Here is a 15,582-nt window from a genome sequence, read left to right on the forward strand (position 1 = left end):
CCTAAACCCGAGTGGTGTTAGGTTATTGGTATTCGGTGCCCGTCACACATTGTCCATAAAGATCGCTATGTTTAAGCATAAGGGTGTTCATCAGTGCACGTGGCACCAGGACACTCTGGAGATAGATGACTGACTTAGTAGTTGCACCTTCGGCCACATGTCTTGGACACTTGGTTGAAGACAGTGGCTGTGATGTCCACTGATCACCACCTGGTGGTGACTTGGATCCGCTGGAAAAGGAGGAAGCTGGACAGACTTGGGAGGCCCAAGCATTTAGTGAGGGTCTGCTGGGAATGTCTGGCCGAGTCCTCGGTTAGGGACGTGTTTAACTCCCACCTGCCAGAGAATCTTTCCTGGATCCAGGGTCAGGCTGGAGACAGAGTCCGAGAGCAAAAACTCAGGCCTGGAAGGTGTTTGGTGAGGCCATGGAGAAGGAATATCGGTTGGCATCAAAGTGATTTTGCCAAACTGTCCTCAGGACAGGGAAGCAGTGCTTTGCCAACATTGTTTACAGTGACTGTAGAGAGCTGCTGACCTCGACAGGGTACATTATGGAGCAGTGGAAGTAATACTTTAAGGATCTCCTAAATCCTGCCGTCATGCATTCCCTATTGGAAGCAGAGACTGAGGACTCAAGAGTTGGAATCGTTGATCACCGGGTGGACCATGTTCTCCACCTCTCATGTCAATGCTAAGGTCTACGGCTCCTTCACAAGAAGGAGGACAGGAGGGTGTGTTCCAACTACAGGGGTATCACACTCCTCAGCCTCCCTAGGAAGGACAATGTCAGGGTGTTGGAGAGGAGAGTCTAGCTGATAGTCAATCCTCGGCTTCAGGAGGAGCAGAGTGGTTTTCGTCCCGGCCGTGAAACACTGGACCAGCTCTGCACCCTCTACAAGGTGCTCGTGGGTTCATGGCAGTTTGCACAAAAGGTCCACATGTGCTTTGTAGACCTGGAGAAGGCATTCGAACCGTGTCCCTCATGGTGCACTGTGGGTAGGGAGTACGGGCCCCTTTTTTTATTCGGTCTCTATACAAGCGGAACAAGAGTTTGGTTTGCATTGCTGGCATTAAGTCGGACCAGTTCCTGTTGCATGTCGGACTCCGGCAGGGTTGTGAAAGTCCGTTGTGGTGAATTTACCGGTCGGTCTACGTTCCTACCCTCACCTATGAGCATGAACTTTGAGTCATGACTGAAAGAACGAGATCCCGGATAGAAAGCGGGTTAAATGAGCTTCCTCCACAGGGAGTCCCTCCAGTGCGACCTGGGAACACCTCTGGGCCCCCCCAGAGGAGCTAGAGGAGGTGTCTGAGGAGAGGGAAGTCTGAGCGTCTCTGCTTATACTGCTGCCCCCGCGACCCAGTCCCAGATAAGAGGAAGATGACGATGAAGAGTATAATATTACTAAATACTTGATAAATACTACTAATGCTACTAAATAAGTACTTTCAAGTGAGATTTATAAGTAAATAACTGAAACAGCACAGTTAAGGTTTCTGGATGTACCTACCTGTATGCGTTCAGTAGTGGTGGGCCACAGCGCCCTCCAGAACACCTTCTTCACCACATCTGGCAGCAGACTGGCCGTGATCAGCAAGATAATGCTAAGCCAGGCCGGACCGCTGGACAGTATCTGCATGAACACATAGTACATCCGCTGGTAGTTCAGGAAAGGCCTGGAGGAAAAGAATAAGTTTAGACACAATAACTCAACAAGCATTTATAAAACAAAATTTTATGATATTTGTTTTTTTATTTACCAAATAATTCCTCCCCACAGCAGAGAGAAGACAACAAAGAAGACAAGCGAGCCCCAGATGACAAAATGATTGATCCACGTCCAGTAATGAGTATCAAGAGCCAACTGAAAGACAAATTACATTAGGCAAATGCTTGCTTATAAAGACAGATTTAAATAAGCCAGTATCAGTTTCATCAGCCCGTCTGGGTGACTGAGGGTGATTGTGGTGTTTATAGTGTTGTTAAGATGTTACCTTGAATGTAACAGTGAAAACAAGCACAGTGAAGACCAGAGTCCCAAATGTCCAGTTTCCAAACATCTGCAAATAAAACGCAACAGTAGCAGCAGCTGTTATTGTCGCTATTCTAAAATCAGAGTTCATAACATGAAGGGTTAGTATGATGCCATGAAATAACGTGTGAAAGTCTACATTATAAATGCCACTTGTTGAAATATGGCCGATTAATTACAAAATACAGGTGCATCCCAAAGAATCATATCATCAAAAATATGTTTTAGCATTTTAATTCAAAACATGAAACTCACACAAATCACATCTGATCACACAAAGAATTATATATGTTTCAAACATTTATTTCTGCTAAATAAAATTAAAAAATCAGCTTCTTAGAAAATGTTATTATTTATTAATAAAAACTATTTTTAACAAAGACACTGTGTATTACCACCATGTTATTGCCTATACAATCATGGTGAAGACTGCTAACTTGACTGTTGTTCAGCAAACAAACAGTCACTGACCCCTCAAAGATCAGGGTAGGTCACCTTCTGTTCACAGAGTGCTGTATCAAAGTATATCAATGAAACGTTGAGTGGAAGAAAAACGTTATGCAACAGGATTATGAGGCAAAGCTCATATTTGGCATGCACTGCAGTAGGAATCAGAGCTTCAAGAGCCACAGCACACAGATGTATCCAGGAAATGGGCTACAACCTTGTATTTAAGCCAGTCCTGAACCAGAGACATCAGAAACGCCTTACCTGAACTAATTAAAAACTGGCTGAACTGTTGCAGGGTGGCCCAAAGCCCTCTTTACAGAAAGAAATCATGGTTTGTAGAAAGTGTGGTGAAGCACAGAATCTAAGTTGCTTGAAATTTCCACATTATGTGATGATTTGGTAAACCATTTTCATCACTCTGGATTTAATATTGCGATAGATGTTCTTTTGCGTTTTAATGATGTTCTAATTTATTGAGATGCACCTGTCTTTAGGAGCACATATTTAGAAAGGAATCAATCAATCAAACAGATGGCAGAGTGCTCAGGTAACAATATTCAGGTGAAGAGTATGTCATCTGATGACTGATGGATGGAAAAAATGGGCATATTTCTTATTCTATAAAAGAAACTTTAAATTGTACTTGAAGCAAACATCTGCATGGAGATGTTTTAATTTAGCTTTTATAGCTTACAATGAGTTGGGTTTTGAAATATATAATCTGAACTTGTACAAATATTTTTCAAAGTAAGTATTATTTAAAATCATTTAATGGTGTAGCTAAATAAATTAGTGAGCAATTTTACTTCAAAGATCATCTATGCAGGACACAACAGTCTCTTAGTTGGAAACCAGCTTTGTCCCAGGATTGGTATAAAAGATCTTCTTTTATCAATAGCATCTTTTTTCTCTGTGTGCCTGAGCCAAATGAAGCAGATATTATGTGACCATAGATGCTGTCTGAGTATCTTAACTTTCCTTACAATCGTCATGTGTAGTGTTAACATGAAATGACTTTTCTGGGCCAGACCACATGTTGTGGGGAAACTTACAGTAAACGGACAGATGGAGTTTCAATGGTTTGCCAGACGGAATAATGCTTTGAGAACTGTATTATGGAAGTGCGTCCAACCCCCACAGGAAATCCACACACTGATTATGTAGAGAGAAGTGAAACTTGTATAATCAGTGCATGGCAGCCAAATATAAAGTATTCATTTGACACATTTGTTCAGAAAAATTGAAGTGTCGATGCCTGTGGGCATGACAGTAACAATGCCGGTCAGAACTGGAGCAGAAATCTCAAAATATAAATTAAAGCCTGCATGCAGTTGATTGTACTATAAGCAAAGGTGGCTTTTAAGTTCCTGTGGTGGTGGTGTGGTGCTGGTTTGTTAGGTCTCCAAGCTACTGTTCTCCAACAACCTTCTCCTAATCTCCTCCTCCTCCTCAGTGAATAAACAATTACGTCTTCACTTAAGAACTAAAATTCAAGCTAAAGACTACTTCGTCTTGGTTGGATATTAAAGTCTGAGGAGCGTGGCCTTCCAAATATAACATCATCACTTTTGTGCAGCATTTGGCTGAATTCTTAGCAGTCAGTTGCTTGCTTGTTTTTCTTTCATGCTTTCCCACATGCTCAATTTCAGGGTATGAATAGTGCTATTATGAAAAACAAGCCTGAGCAATGTTCAAACCATAAAGTTATAACAATGACATGTTTCCTTTTGGTAATTGTCCAATGCAAACATGACAACAGCTTAAAGGTTCATAAAATAGCATTTGGTTAAACCTCTGAGGTTTTCGAAATTGGGGTGACTTTAAGCACGTCAGAAATTCAGGCCCAACTAATCTGGATGGAGGGGCCAATCGCATCATCTTCTGCAGGTAAAGATATCACCTGCTTATGTTCTGTTTTTGACAGAACCTCATTTAAAAATTCTGAACCCTACCTTCAACATCTGCATGGAAACATTTTAATGTGGAAATGAAATACATCTAAATAATCAGTCATCAAACTACCTTTCTAAATGTCTCCAGAAGACCAAGGTCCAGCATTTCAAAAGCATCACACTTTTTCTGTTAACACCGTCACAACATCCTCACTTAAAGCAGCTATTATTATTTTTTACAACTAGCCTCTTAAATGCAGTTTTGCTTAAGCAACTAACCTTTTATCTGCCGTCTATTATGTCTGAAAGATTTACATATAAAAATGGATAAATCCTAAATGCTATGTAATGGAAGTTTCTCTTTTATCCAGTGATTTACCATGAAGTTAACACAGAAGCCTTCGACTGGCAAGTCTACAAGCGTAAAGGAAAAGACATGAGATTCAAATGAATGGTGGTCTCTATCAATATGTTAGATGGGGAAGAAACAGGAAGCTGGAGGGTGAAACTATGTCATGGTGGCAGAGAGACAGGGGGAGGCTTACCATCTGTGTGTTGGTTGTCATTAGCTGAGAGGAAGAAAGAGGAGCAAAAAGAAAAAGCAACACAAATGTAAGAGTATAAGAAGAAAAAGAAAGAGGTAGGAAGGAAAGCATAAATTTTGTAGATGAGGAAAAACATAAACCCAAATGAGATTAAAAATAAAAGATTTAGAGAAATTGAGCAACATAAGTCAGTTAAAAAAATCATGAAAATCAAAAAATACTTCAAAAGTAACACAGAAGATGATGCAAAAGCAGCAATACCGTGGTCCATTAAATGCAAACAAGAACAAAGTTGACTAAATCGCGCTCAGATATTCCTAACTATAGTTGTATTTTATAAGATGTGCAACATTACAGATAGTCACGTTTTAGTAAGGCACTACATGAAAACAAACCTAATGTTAGCCTTCTTTTTACTTCTTTGGAACAGAAAATAAACCTCAGGATATACAGAAAACACAAATGTATCTTTTTACTCTGGAGGATTTGTCTACTAGCAGCAAAAGGTGAACATTAAAAACTACAAGTAAATCTCAATAAATCAGAATGTAAGTCCATTTATTTCAGTAATTTCTTTAAAAAGTGAAATAAATATAGATTCATTACACAAAGAATGACATATTTCAAGTTTTTATTTCAGTGCATTTAGATGACTATGGCTTAAAGCTAAATGAAAACCAAAAAATTCAGTTTTTCAGAAAATGTCCAAATTGCATAAGACCAATAACAAAAAACACTGAAATGTGGTCTTACTAAATAGTGTGCCCATGCAGTTAACTGTATAAATGGATACATTTTTTTCTCCCACTTAACTTTCCAGGAATGCACATGGAGCACTCAGAACTGCCAGCTTTTTCAGTGATGACATTTGTGGCATACCCCCTTTGTGGAACATGCCAGTGACTGTCAGGTCAGCAATCTTTCCAATATTGTATGTGCCAAAACATTTGCTTATTTGCATTAACAGAAATAAACTCTTGAAATATATCACCCTTGTGTAATGAATCTATATACTACATGAGTTTCACTTTTTTAACTGAATTAATGTAATAAATTTACTTTTCTTTAATCTTCATTAATTGAGAGGCACCTGTACATGTGCTGTTACACCCATGCTTTTTATTATTTTAAGCAGCAATGTAAGATGGACACAGAAGAAATCATATTTAGCTCTGTTAATATTAACTGGCTTCATTTAAGAAAGTGAGCCTTAAATGTTAGCAGTTGTTACAACTTGATAGATCATCAACAAACAACTACTGCTTAGGTGTCCTGAATAGCACAGATAGAAGCAACATTGAGTGGAGTACCACTGAATACGCTTTAGCCAAAATAGTATATGATTACACTATAAAGTATTACTTTATACTAGTACTTCAATTTACAAACAGGAAACAAAAAGGGACGACTGACAGCAAACCTAAAGTGTCTCCAAAAGGCAGGGAAATATAAGCGATAAGCAGATATTTTCAATGCTGTTACAAAATCATAAATGACCTTTGATCTAAGCAGCAAAATAACTACTTGTAAACGAGCTGCAGACAAATTAAAAATGGCAAAAGTGGAAAATTAGACAGGCATTAGTTGTCCTAAATTGACAGATATTATTAAGATCTCCCCAAGATGAAAGCAGAGCTGTTCTCTTGTACAGAGGCATCAGCGTTACCTGTCCATTGCTGGTGAAGGTGGTGTTGTCAAACAGGAAGTAAGCACCAAAGAACATCACAATAGCATCATATATGCCCAGGACAGTCCAGTATGTGAAGATGGGCCATGTTAGCAACGAGTTCTTGGCGATATCTCTGAAGATGAAAGCAAGATTACAGTTTCCAATTGTGAAAGTGCTTATTTTGAATTAAAACAGAATATCAATCGAAATTCATAGTGTTTCTACATACTTTCCATTGTATTATTCCATCATTTTTCACACTCAGATTTCGTAATACCAGTCTGATTATTTGAATTTTATAACATGTAACTAGCTACAATACCTTTATTATTTTTGATAAAGCTTACAGTTGGAGTGGTTAATGTTGGCCTTTCCCTCTAGTTATGATATTATATGTTTAGGATGCTGGAGGACACACTGACCACTAGTCCTCATGCTACTACTTTCTCCTACTACTCTTCTATACATATCCAGACCTGGAAAATGAGTACAGCAAACCCAATACCTTTCCAGGCCCTGTCTAACCTTTTCCATTAATGAATGAAAATAAAAACACCTTAATGTTTCAGAAATTCAGGACTTGATCTTTTTAAAAAACAAAATCAAATCTGTAAACTCAAACTTAATCCATGCTGAGTTTAGGTTTATTTCAGATTTATCTAGACTTATTATTAAATTATTAAAAAAAAAAAAGAACAAACAACCAACCTATAGAGCGACGGCTCTTTTTTTAGGATGTCGATGTTAATATGCTGCTCCATCAGGCTATAGAGGAGGATGGGTAGCGATGTGAAGCTGATGTTGTAGAGAGTCAAGTAGGCTGTGTCATACAGCGGCTGTTGAGAAAACACAGCAGCACTGGTCTTTTTATTTTAGTTTCATTTTGAATTTCTTATAATATTTATAACATTTTGTCATTGTCAACCTGTTGTGAGAAGCCACAGAAGAACTGGTAGAGGAACTGGGGAAAGATGAAACATACATTCTGGGGAAAAAACAAATTTAGGAAAGTTTATGTGATTAAATTACTTTTAGTTGCTGCCAGGCAGGATCATTTTACTGCAACTACAAACAAGATATAAATGTGCTTTATAAGCATTAACTGAGGTAAAATGTGCATGAACAAGAGTTTTCCTACATGTGAAACTAAATCGATACTAGAATAATGCAGAATTGCTCACAAATTATTTTTGCAACTTGACTCAAAGTCTCAAACTGGAGTTGCCGTCTCTGGAATAATGCAAACACTGTTCATGAGATGTAGGCTGGTGGATTACCTTGTAGAAGAAGTATTGCACGAGTTCAGAGATGCGTATGTAGTAATAGTGTCCATGAACAAGCAGCATCTTTTTGAGGTGTTTAAACTTTGGGATAGCGTAGTCACTGTTTCTTACTGCCTGGCGACCCTCCTTACCCATAATACCTAGAGTGAAACATATATAGAACAAAATGCATTATCTTTATAGCTAAATGCATCAGCCAAGCTTCTCTGTAGAGCTAAATTATATGGGTGAAATGGGAACCCCTTAAAAATGATGTGGTGTTTATTTAAATAGCTCTGATTCATAACGGTAATTTACATGAAAAAATAAATGGGTCAAATCAAAACCTAATTAATTCACTATTAATTTACTTGATAATATATTATCAAGTGGCAGGAAAATGATGCACAATTCTCACATTGTTGACAAATAAAATAATGTGCAAGTATTTGTATCCAGCCTCTCAACTCTGATCCCTCTTATTAAATTCAGTTCTACCTTCAGAAGCCATTAAACATAGTGCAGCTGACACAGTTTTAATCATCGGGGATTTAAACATTCATGTTTGTTGTATGAGAAGCCTTTGGCAAAGGACTTTTTGGATTTGTTGGACTCTTTTGGTTTAACTCAGTGTGTAAATGGTCCCACTCAGGGCATACACTAGACTTGGTTTAATCGCAAAATATTTCTGTTTTTGATCTTGAAATTGGTGATGCTGTGTTTTCAGACCACATGCCTGTCTTATTTGAGTTTTTTCCTCTCTGTTGGCCCTGTAAACCGCTTGGCTCCTCCGGGCTTTAAATTGCTCCACGTTTTACTGAGGTTTTTAAGTCTGAAGAGATCCAGCAGCCCCTCGGTTTCGTCCATCACTGAGGAGCTAAGCCTCCAGCTTCACTATGTTTGTTTAAATATTCTGGACCATGTGGCTTCAGTGAAAACTAGGCATTCAAAGACCAGATCAAACCCAAGGCTAAATGATTATATCCGAGCGATTAGACGGTAGTACAGGAGGGCGGAACGAAAATGGCGGAAAGAGAGTTGCTGTTGTTATCAGAAAGCTGTAAAAGCTGATAGATCTAAATATTTTTCTGATACTGTTTCCAACTCTAACATCCCCCAAGTTCTTTTTTCTACTTTGGGTTTACTGCTTCATCTCAATGAACCTCCCCCTCTGGAGGCTGATGATTGTCAAATTTACTTCTCTCTGAAGCACACCGGTGCAGGCACTACCCCACCTCTCCTTGACTGCCTGGTCAACATCAGAAATTGGATCTTTATAATTTTATTGAGAATAAGGCCAGAAGTCATTCTGTTTCGGGTTCACTTCCAAATACATTTAAAATCCTTTAGTATGTGTTTAAATGTCAACAGTTGTACCCCCTGCCCTATCTCTGTGATCTGCTGCAGCCCTATGTCCCACAGTGCTCTCTGAGGTCAGCTGATCAGATGTTTTTACTACCCCCAAGCACACGATCCAAGCTCCGAGGTGACAGAGCCTTCTCTGTTGCAGGTCCAAAACTGTGGAATTGAGGGAGGAAGTTGTGGAGAAGTTTAAAGCAGGGTTAAGTTATAAAACTATTGCAATAAGAGTATGCAAAGAGTATGGCACCACTGCTAACCTACCAAGGCATGGCTGTTCACCTAAATATACAGGATGGGTAAGTTGGCCGTTAATCGGGGAAGCAGCCAAGATGCCAAAGGTAACTCTTGAGGAGCTGCAGATATCCACAACTTAGGGGGTATATGGATGAGTAGCAATAAAAAAGCCTTTGTTAGTAAAAAGCCAAAAGAAATCCAGTTTCAGTGTTCCACACGTCTTGTAGGGGACACAGCATGGAAGAAGGTGTTCTGGACAAATTAGACCTAAACTGAACTGAACTAAGCAACATGTCAAATGCAATGTGCGTTGGAAAGTAACACTGAGCATCACTCTGAACACACACTGTGAAATACGAAGGTGAAGGTGTGATGGTGAGGGGAAGCTTTTCAGAATATCTTACAGAACACTATTCAATCCATCAATCCATCATCAGAAAATGGAAGGTTTAATCCCAACTGGTGCAACCTTTAGATCAAAGCACATTTATACCTAAATCAAACTAAATCAAAACTAATAATTTATGTTCACAGATGAAAAACATGCCAAAGAATAAAAGGTACACAAGTTGTAAACGATAAAAAGAAAGAAGTATACAAACATTAATTGTTCAATTGTATAGTCATGGTTTGGTTCTGTTGAAAAAAACCACTAACCAATGCCAACATGGGCTTCCAGGATCATGCTGACATCATTTGCACCATCTCCAATGGCAAGAGTTATTGGGTGCTCTTTGGACGCCTTGATCATCTTGACGATCTAAAAATGAAGAACACCAAATAGTATGGCACCGATGATTGAAGTTGCACCAAGTGGATTTATATTTTACTTTAGCTGCTTGGCGATTCAGATTTTCAAAGAATTTCTACCTGTGCTTTCTGAAGTGGAGCCATTCGACAGCAGAGCACTGCGCTGCAGTTGCGACAGATTTCCAGGAAGATCTCTTTGTAATTCCCTGAGTTTGACTCCTCCTGGCTGGGCCTCATTACAGCAGAGAGGGTGGCTCCGTCAATGATCAGGCCATAGTCGGTGTATTCACTCGATAAACTGGAATAACAAGACACGCAAAGTTTTGGCCCAGCTCATATTTTCATTCTTTATGTTTCTATTTAAGTACTTATATATAAGTGCTTTCTTAGAACTGTTTTACTCCAGGTTACTTCGGAAGGATAATGACTCTTACCAGCTTCAGAAAACAACTTCACTAGTTATTTTGCTTTCTCTTTAGGATTAATACACATATTTAAAACTAAAATAGGTCCATCTCTAGGACACAGAACCCGTCTCCGTATGATGGCTGGATAATCGTGACTTGTGTGCTTGCATTCAATTGACTGAACAGATGAAGGTGGCATCTTCAGCATCTGGAAATGGCACTCAAGAATGAATCCAACTTGTGTGTTTGAGGTCATAAAATACATTCACCAGTGTGTCTCCAATTGCCTCTGTTGGGACCCCAGCCATGGTTACAACACGAATGTCCGGTACGAACGTTTCTGGAACTTTCAAAATAAATTTCATTAACCTACTTCCAGCACAGCCAGGAAAAGTGGTAACAGCAGACCTCCCGTGACGTCACTGTCCAAATAAAATGACCGCTTTCGCTACATCCTGTCTCTTCCACACTGGTCCCCTGCGGAGCTGGATGGAGGGACACGGCGCGCTAATGTCTCTTTGCTGGCAAACAGACATAACTCTTCAAACTGGCTCCAAGAGTGTCATAAGATCACGCGATCATATGCACAAGTGAATGAATTACTGTTTGTGTATCCGGTATTCATTCATGAACGGGGGTAATTAAGGTACGAGCGTGGCTTGACTTTCTCTCTGAGGTCTACAGAAGCAAACTGTGTTCCAGAGAGTTCCCAGCAGAGACCCTGTCTCTACGACGCAGAGTGGAGCAGTTTTCCCGGTCTGAAGGAAGGACAACGGGACCGCATCACCATGGTTACAGCAGTAACGTGCAGTTTGGTCGGCCGACAGAACGAGCCGCCCCACCCCACAGCTACGGAGGTTAGCTACAAGTTAACCCTTTGTTCACTGTGATGTTTTCTTCAAACTTCGTCACCCGGACAGCTTTTCCTCAGCACGGTTCACCTGAGAGGTTAGGTTTGGGCAGAGAGAAGTAATTTAGAATGAAATAATCTATAGATTTTTTCGTTTTATGAAGTTTGGTTTTGTTTGTGTTGAAACTCAGCTATTTTAGTACTAGCAGATTGTCTCCTCACCACACGTGCTCAGTTTGTGTTCTGTGTTTTTGTTTTTGTTTTTTTTACTTATTAGAAGTTTAGAAAGTCTCTCTTTCATTATCCTGGCATTTAGCAAATAGAAATTACTCTGGTAATCCTAACTGACCTAAACAGGAAAAGCGTAGAGTTTTATGGCCAGACGGTGAGGGAAACAGTATGTTCATTAATAAAGTGTAACATAGCTTACCAACAGTATTTTTAAAAATACATTTTAACCAGATCATTTGTAGTCACAAACACACACCCAGAAGAGGTGTCGCGGGACATGCCTCCATAATGCCTGAGGACCGTCCTGCTCAGCTCAAACAGGACATCGTGGAGGCTCTGCTCCTCCGTCCGCTTGGTGGTAAGCTCCAGGATCTGGGTGCTGCGGCGAAACAGCTTACTGGCGTAGCACGTTGCAGCCGCTGTCTCCATCTTGTCTCCAGTCAGAACCCACACCTTCATACCCGCCTTGTGGAGAGACTCTATGGTATCTGCGGCTTTATCCTGTAGTCTGTGGAAGAAGCAGATGTATAAAAAAAAAGCCCAGAGAGGGCTTCATCTGTTTTTCAATGCAGCAATTACAGAAACATATACAGGAACAATCAACAGGCCAATTTGTCCTTGATTAGTGAGTAGCAATAAGAAAGCCTTTGTTAGTAGAAAGCCAAAGGAAATCCAGTTTCAGTGTTCCACACGTCATGTAGGGGACACAGCATGGAAGAAGGTGTTCTGGACAAATTAGACCTAAACTGAACTGAACTAAGCAACATGTCAAATGCAATGTGCGTTGGAAAGTAACACTGAGCATCACTCTGAACACACACTGTGAAATACGAAGGTGAAGGTGTGATGATGAGGGGAAGCTTTCCAGAATATATGTAGGGTGAGTCAACCTGCAGTTCCCTTAAAGTTTTCGGTGGGATTGCTTCTGCTGCACGTGCATTTGGAGAGCTGAGCAGCTACTCTCTTCAAAACTAGGGCACCCCTTCATCATCACTGGAGCACACCGATTCGGGATATGGGGCTATTCTAGTGTGTCAGTTTTAACGTTGACACACAAAAAGTTCTTCAAACAGATTTTCTACCTGTCCTCTACAGCAGTGGCCCCCAGCAGGATGAGGTCTCTCTCGATCAGGTCATACGCCTCGGCCACCAACTTGTCCTGGTCCTGAAATTCCAACTTTGCCCTCGTCAGGAGGTGGCACACCTGCTCGTACTGCTCAGCACTCAGAGGCCGATAAGCAACACAAAGAGTCCTCAGGCCCTCCTAAAGGAAACAGAACCATAGAGGGGAAGAGTTTAAACATTGCTTTATGCAAATAGCAACATGAAGGCGTTCAGTGTCATCCCTGAGTAACACTGTGCAGTGTGTGGGCACCAGCAGGCCTTACTGTTCTAGGCTCACTGGTTCTGCTGCTGCAACCACACAGAGAGCAAGAGGAAGGTCTTAATGACCTGCTTTTTACTGCTACTTTAACCCTCTTGATCTATTTCAGCTGAACAGACACACTGACCTTAAACATCACTCTCAAACAGTCACACCTGATTTTAAAGCAACCTGTTTTGAGACATTCTGAGACAATATTTATTTCATCTTTAGTTAATAGTTTCAGACTAGGGCTGCACCTAAGGATTATTTTCCTAATCAATTAATCTGTAGACTATTTTTTCGATAAATAAATTAATAATTTTAGTATGAACCAGGTGAAGCTAAAGCTATGCCACTTGAGTTCTGAATAGAGCATTTTTACAGACAAGGAAGGTTTGTCATCTTAAATGCAAAGGGCAAAATACAGTTTTGGCCTAATTACTGCTCTGAGTGGGTTGTTCTTTCAGCAAACGGCATGTTTTAGAGTCCGTATACTCCAGTCAACGATTATTACATTATTAAATTAGTTGACATTTTAATAATTAATTAACCTGATTAATTGTTTCAGCCCTATTTCAACTTTCTGTATAATTAACCTACTGATAAATGTGAGCATACAATTTTCATGTTTTAAGCTTACAGACTGTATAAAAGGTAAGATGTTTACAATAAACAGTAATTTGCAAAAGTATTCATCCCCCTTTGGATCTTTTACATTTCGTAAAACTAAGTCACAAACCTCTAGAACAAAATTGCATAAGATTTAGAGAGAAAATCTGATTAATGAAGGTCATGCTTCACTGATCAACCTCCTGTGGTAGCCTTGGAAACTGGGGTCATGATCTGTAACAGTGGAAACCACCGAAGCTGTACAAGCTTTCAAGCTCAAAAATGCTGTCAATGAAAAGGTCTTTGTGTTATTCTCAGGCTTTCTGAGAAAATGTGGATGTTCTCTCACCACTGCATTATGCTCCACCCGTGCTTTGACCTGCTCCACCTTTCCTGAGATAACTCTGGGGAAGATGGAGGAATCGGCTCCTTTACAGAACAGATACAGCTCACCTGCTCACAAAAATGGCAAAAATACAAACGGAGTCAGAGAATAAACACAAAAGCATAAAAATACACAGCATATTTATGTAGTTTCAGGTGTGTTACCTGTGCTGAACCTGACAATGACGCTCATCCGCCGTCTCACTGAGTCAAAAGTCAAAACTTCTAGCAGCTCAAACCTGGGATTAAAAACACAGAGAAAAATAATACTGCAGCTAACATTGCTAAGCGTCAATAGAAATCTTTAAAATCTACTTTAGTAACCTCAAACATGGATGCTTTCCATGGACTAAATGTCAAGAGTTATGCAAAGCAATCTTGTCATCACAGCTGGAATGCAGGTTGTTTATGAAACTGGTACTGTTGCCAGATGTTGTGAAAACACAAGCATATAAGCCCAACTATTTTCTGTTACCTTTTAACTAAACTGGCCTGTTTTTAATCTGAGGACCTTAACTCGGTGCTGCTAAATGTGGGACATTAAATGCCTTACGTTAACAGAGAAGGGTTTCTGTAAAATCAGAATCAGAATCAGAAAAGCTTTATTGCCAAGTACGTTTTTGGACATACAAGGAATTTGTTTTGGCGTAGTCGGTGCAATACAATACAAATTAAACAGTATAAACATATCTTCAATATAATATAAATATATGTGCACAGTTTTAAGTGAGTGAGAGTAAGTATAGAGCAGTATAAGATGCAAGCAATACAACAGTGCAGGTGATCATTGTGCAAATAAGTGACTATAAAGACAAAAATATGGTAAATCATGCAGAAAGAGTCTCTAGATTCCCATGTGAGGGCAGGATCAGTGTCTATTGTGTTTGTGCTGGTTTTACATATATCTCTGTATTCATATGATATGGTATATAGAAGCTGACAGTAGTAAAATGGAAACATTTCCCCTTCACTTTAAACTATAGAAAAGGATAATGATGCAGCCATTGAATAAAAAGAAAATTTGGCACAGTCGAAGTTGCAAATCCTGCACAAAAAGTGCTCCAGCCACAGAGTGAGTCCAGATCTTAGGACCATCTCTAAAAAAAGCAAATAGCCTAAAGCAGCAAAATCAGGTGCCACTCCTCTCAGACAGGAACAGGAAACTGAGGCTACAGTTAGCACATAGTGGAAAGCATGTGGAAAAACAAGCAGATAGTTCTTCTAAAGGATGAATGTGCATAACGTGAGATATTATACATTTTGACGCATTGCTAAATTATCACATGAACTATGAGAGTATAGAAATTTGCTCACACATTAAAACTGAAAAATAACCCAGATGTGGTATTCTGTTTTGTGTTTATTAATGGTGTATATAGGGTCATACTCACCTCTCTATTTCATCCTCCCTGTTTAAGATCTCCATCTGACCGTCCTTGAGTCGCAGATAGGTGAAACCAAGTCTGCAGCACAGAGCATTTTACCAAGAGTGAGTGACTAAGTGGGTTCAGGGGGGGGAAAAAAGAGAAAAATCTCAA

At 39.7% G+C, this 15,582-nt stretch overlaps 1 protein-coding gene across 8 annotated transcripts in view; it reads right to left on the bottom strand.

The window, feature by feature from the left end:
- Window positions 1-15,582, bottom strand: part of atp11a (ATPase phospholipid transporting 11A) — a 78,894-nt gene that overhangs the window by 8,197 nt on the left and 55,115 nt on the right. For 6 of the 8 annotated variants that reach the window (XM_047355440.1, XM_047355439.1, XM_047355437.1 and 3 more), the window contains exons 16-30: window positions 15,436-15,507; window positions 14,210-14,283; window positions 14,010-14,113; window positions 12,768-12,949; window positions 11,942-12,193; window positions 10,318-10,495; window positions 10,105-10,207; window positions 7,867-8,012; window positions 7,515-7,574; window positions 7,298-7,425; window positions 6,587-6,722; window positions 4,921-4,944; window positions 1,996-2,061; window positions 1,762-1,865; window positions 1,512-1,677 (exon numbers count right to left, since the gene is read on the bottom strand). In XM_047355440.1, coding sequence (XP_047211396.1) covers window positions 1,512-1,677; window positions 1,762-1,865; window positions 1,996-2,061; window positions 4,921-4,944; window positions 6,587-6,722; window positions 7,298-7,425; window positions 7,515-7,574; window positions 7,867-8,012; window positions 10,105-10,207; window positions 10,318-10,495; window positions 11,942-12,193; window positions 12,768-12,949; window positions 14,010-14,113; window positions 14,210-14,283; window positions 15,436-15,507 — 1,795 coding nt within the window. The remainder of the gene's footprint in view (window positions 1-1,511; window positions 1,678-1,761; window positions 1,866-1,995; window positions 2,062-4,920; window positions 4,945-6,586; window positions 6,723-7,297; window positions 7,426-7,514; window positions 7,575-7,866; window positions 8,013-10,104; window positions 10,208-10,317; window positions 10,496-11,941; window positions 12,194-12,767; window positions 12,950-14,009; window positions 14,114-14,209; window positions 14,284-15,435; window positions 15,508-15,582) is intronic. The other 2 variants (XM_047355438.1, XM_047355444.1) reach the window with 1 other exon arrangement.

The sequence above is a fragment of the Girardinichthys multiradiatus genome, chromosome 24 (genome assembly GCF_021462225.1).
Source record: "Girardinichthys multiradiatus isolate DD_20200921_A chromosome 24, DD_fGirMul_XY1, whole genome shotgun sequence".
NCBI lineage: Eukaryota > Metazoa > Chordata > Actinopteri > Cyprinodontiformes > Goodeidae > Girardinichthys > Girardinichthys multiradiatus.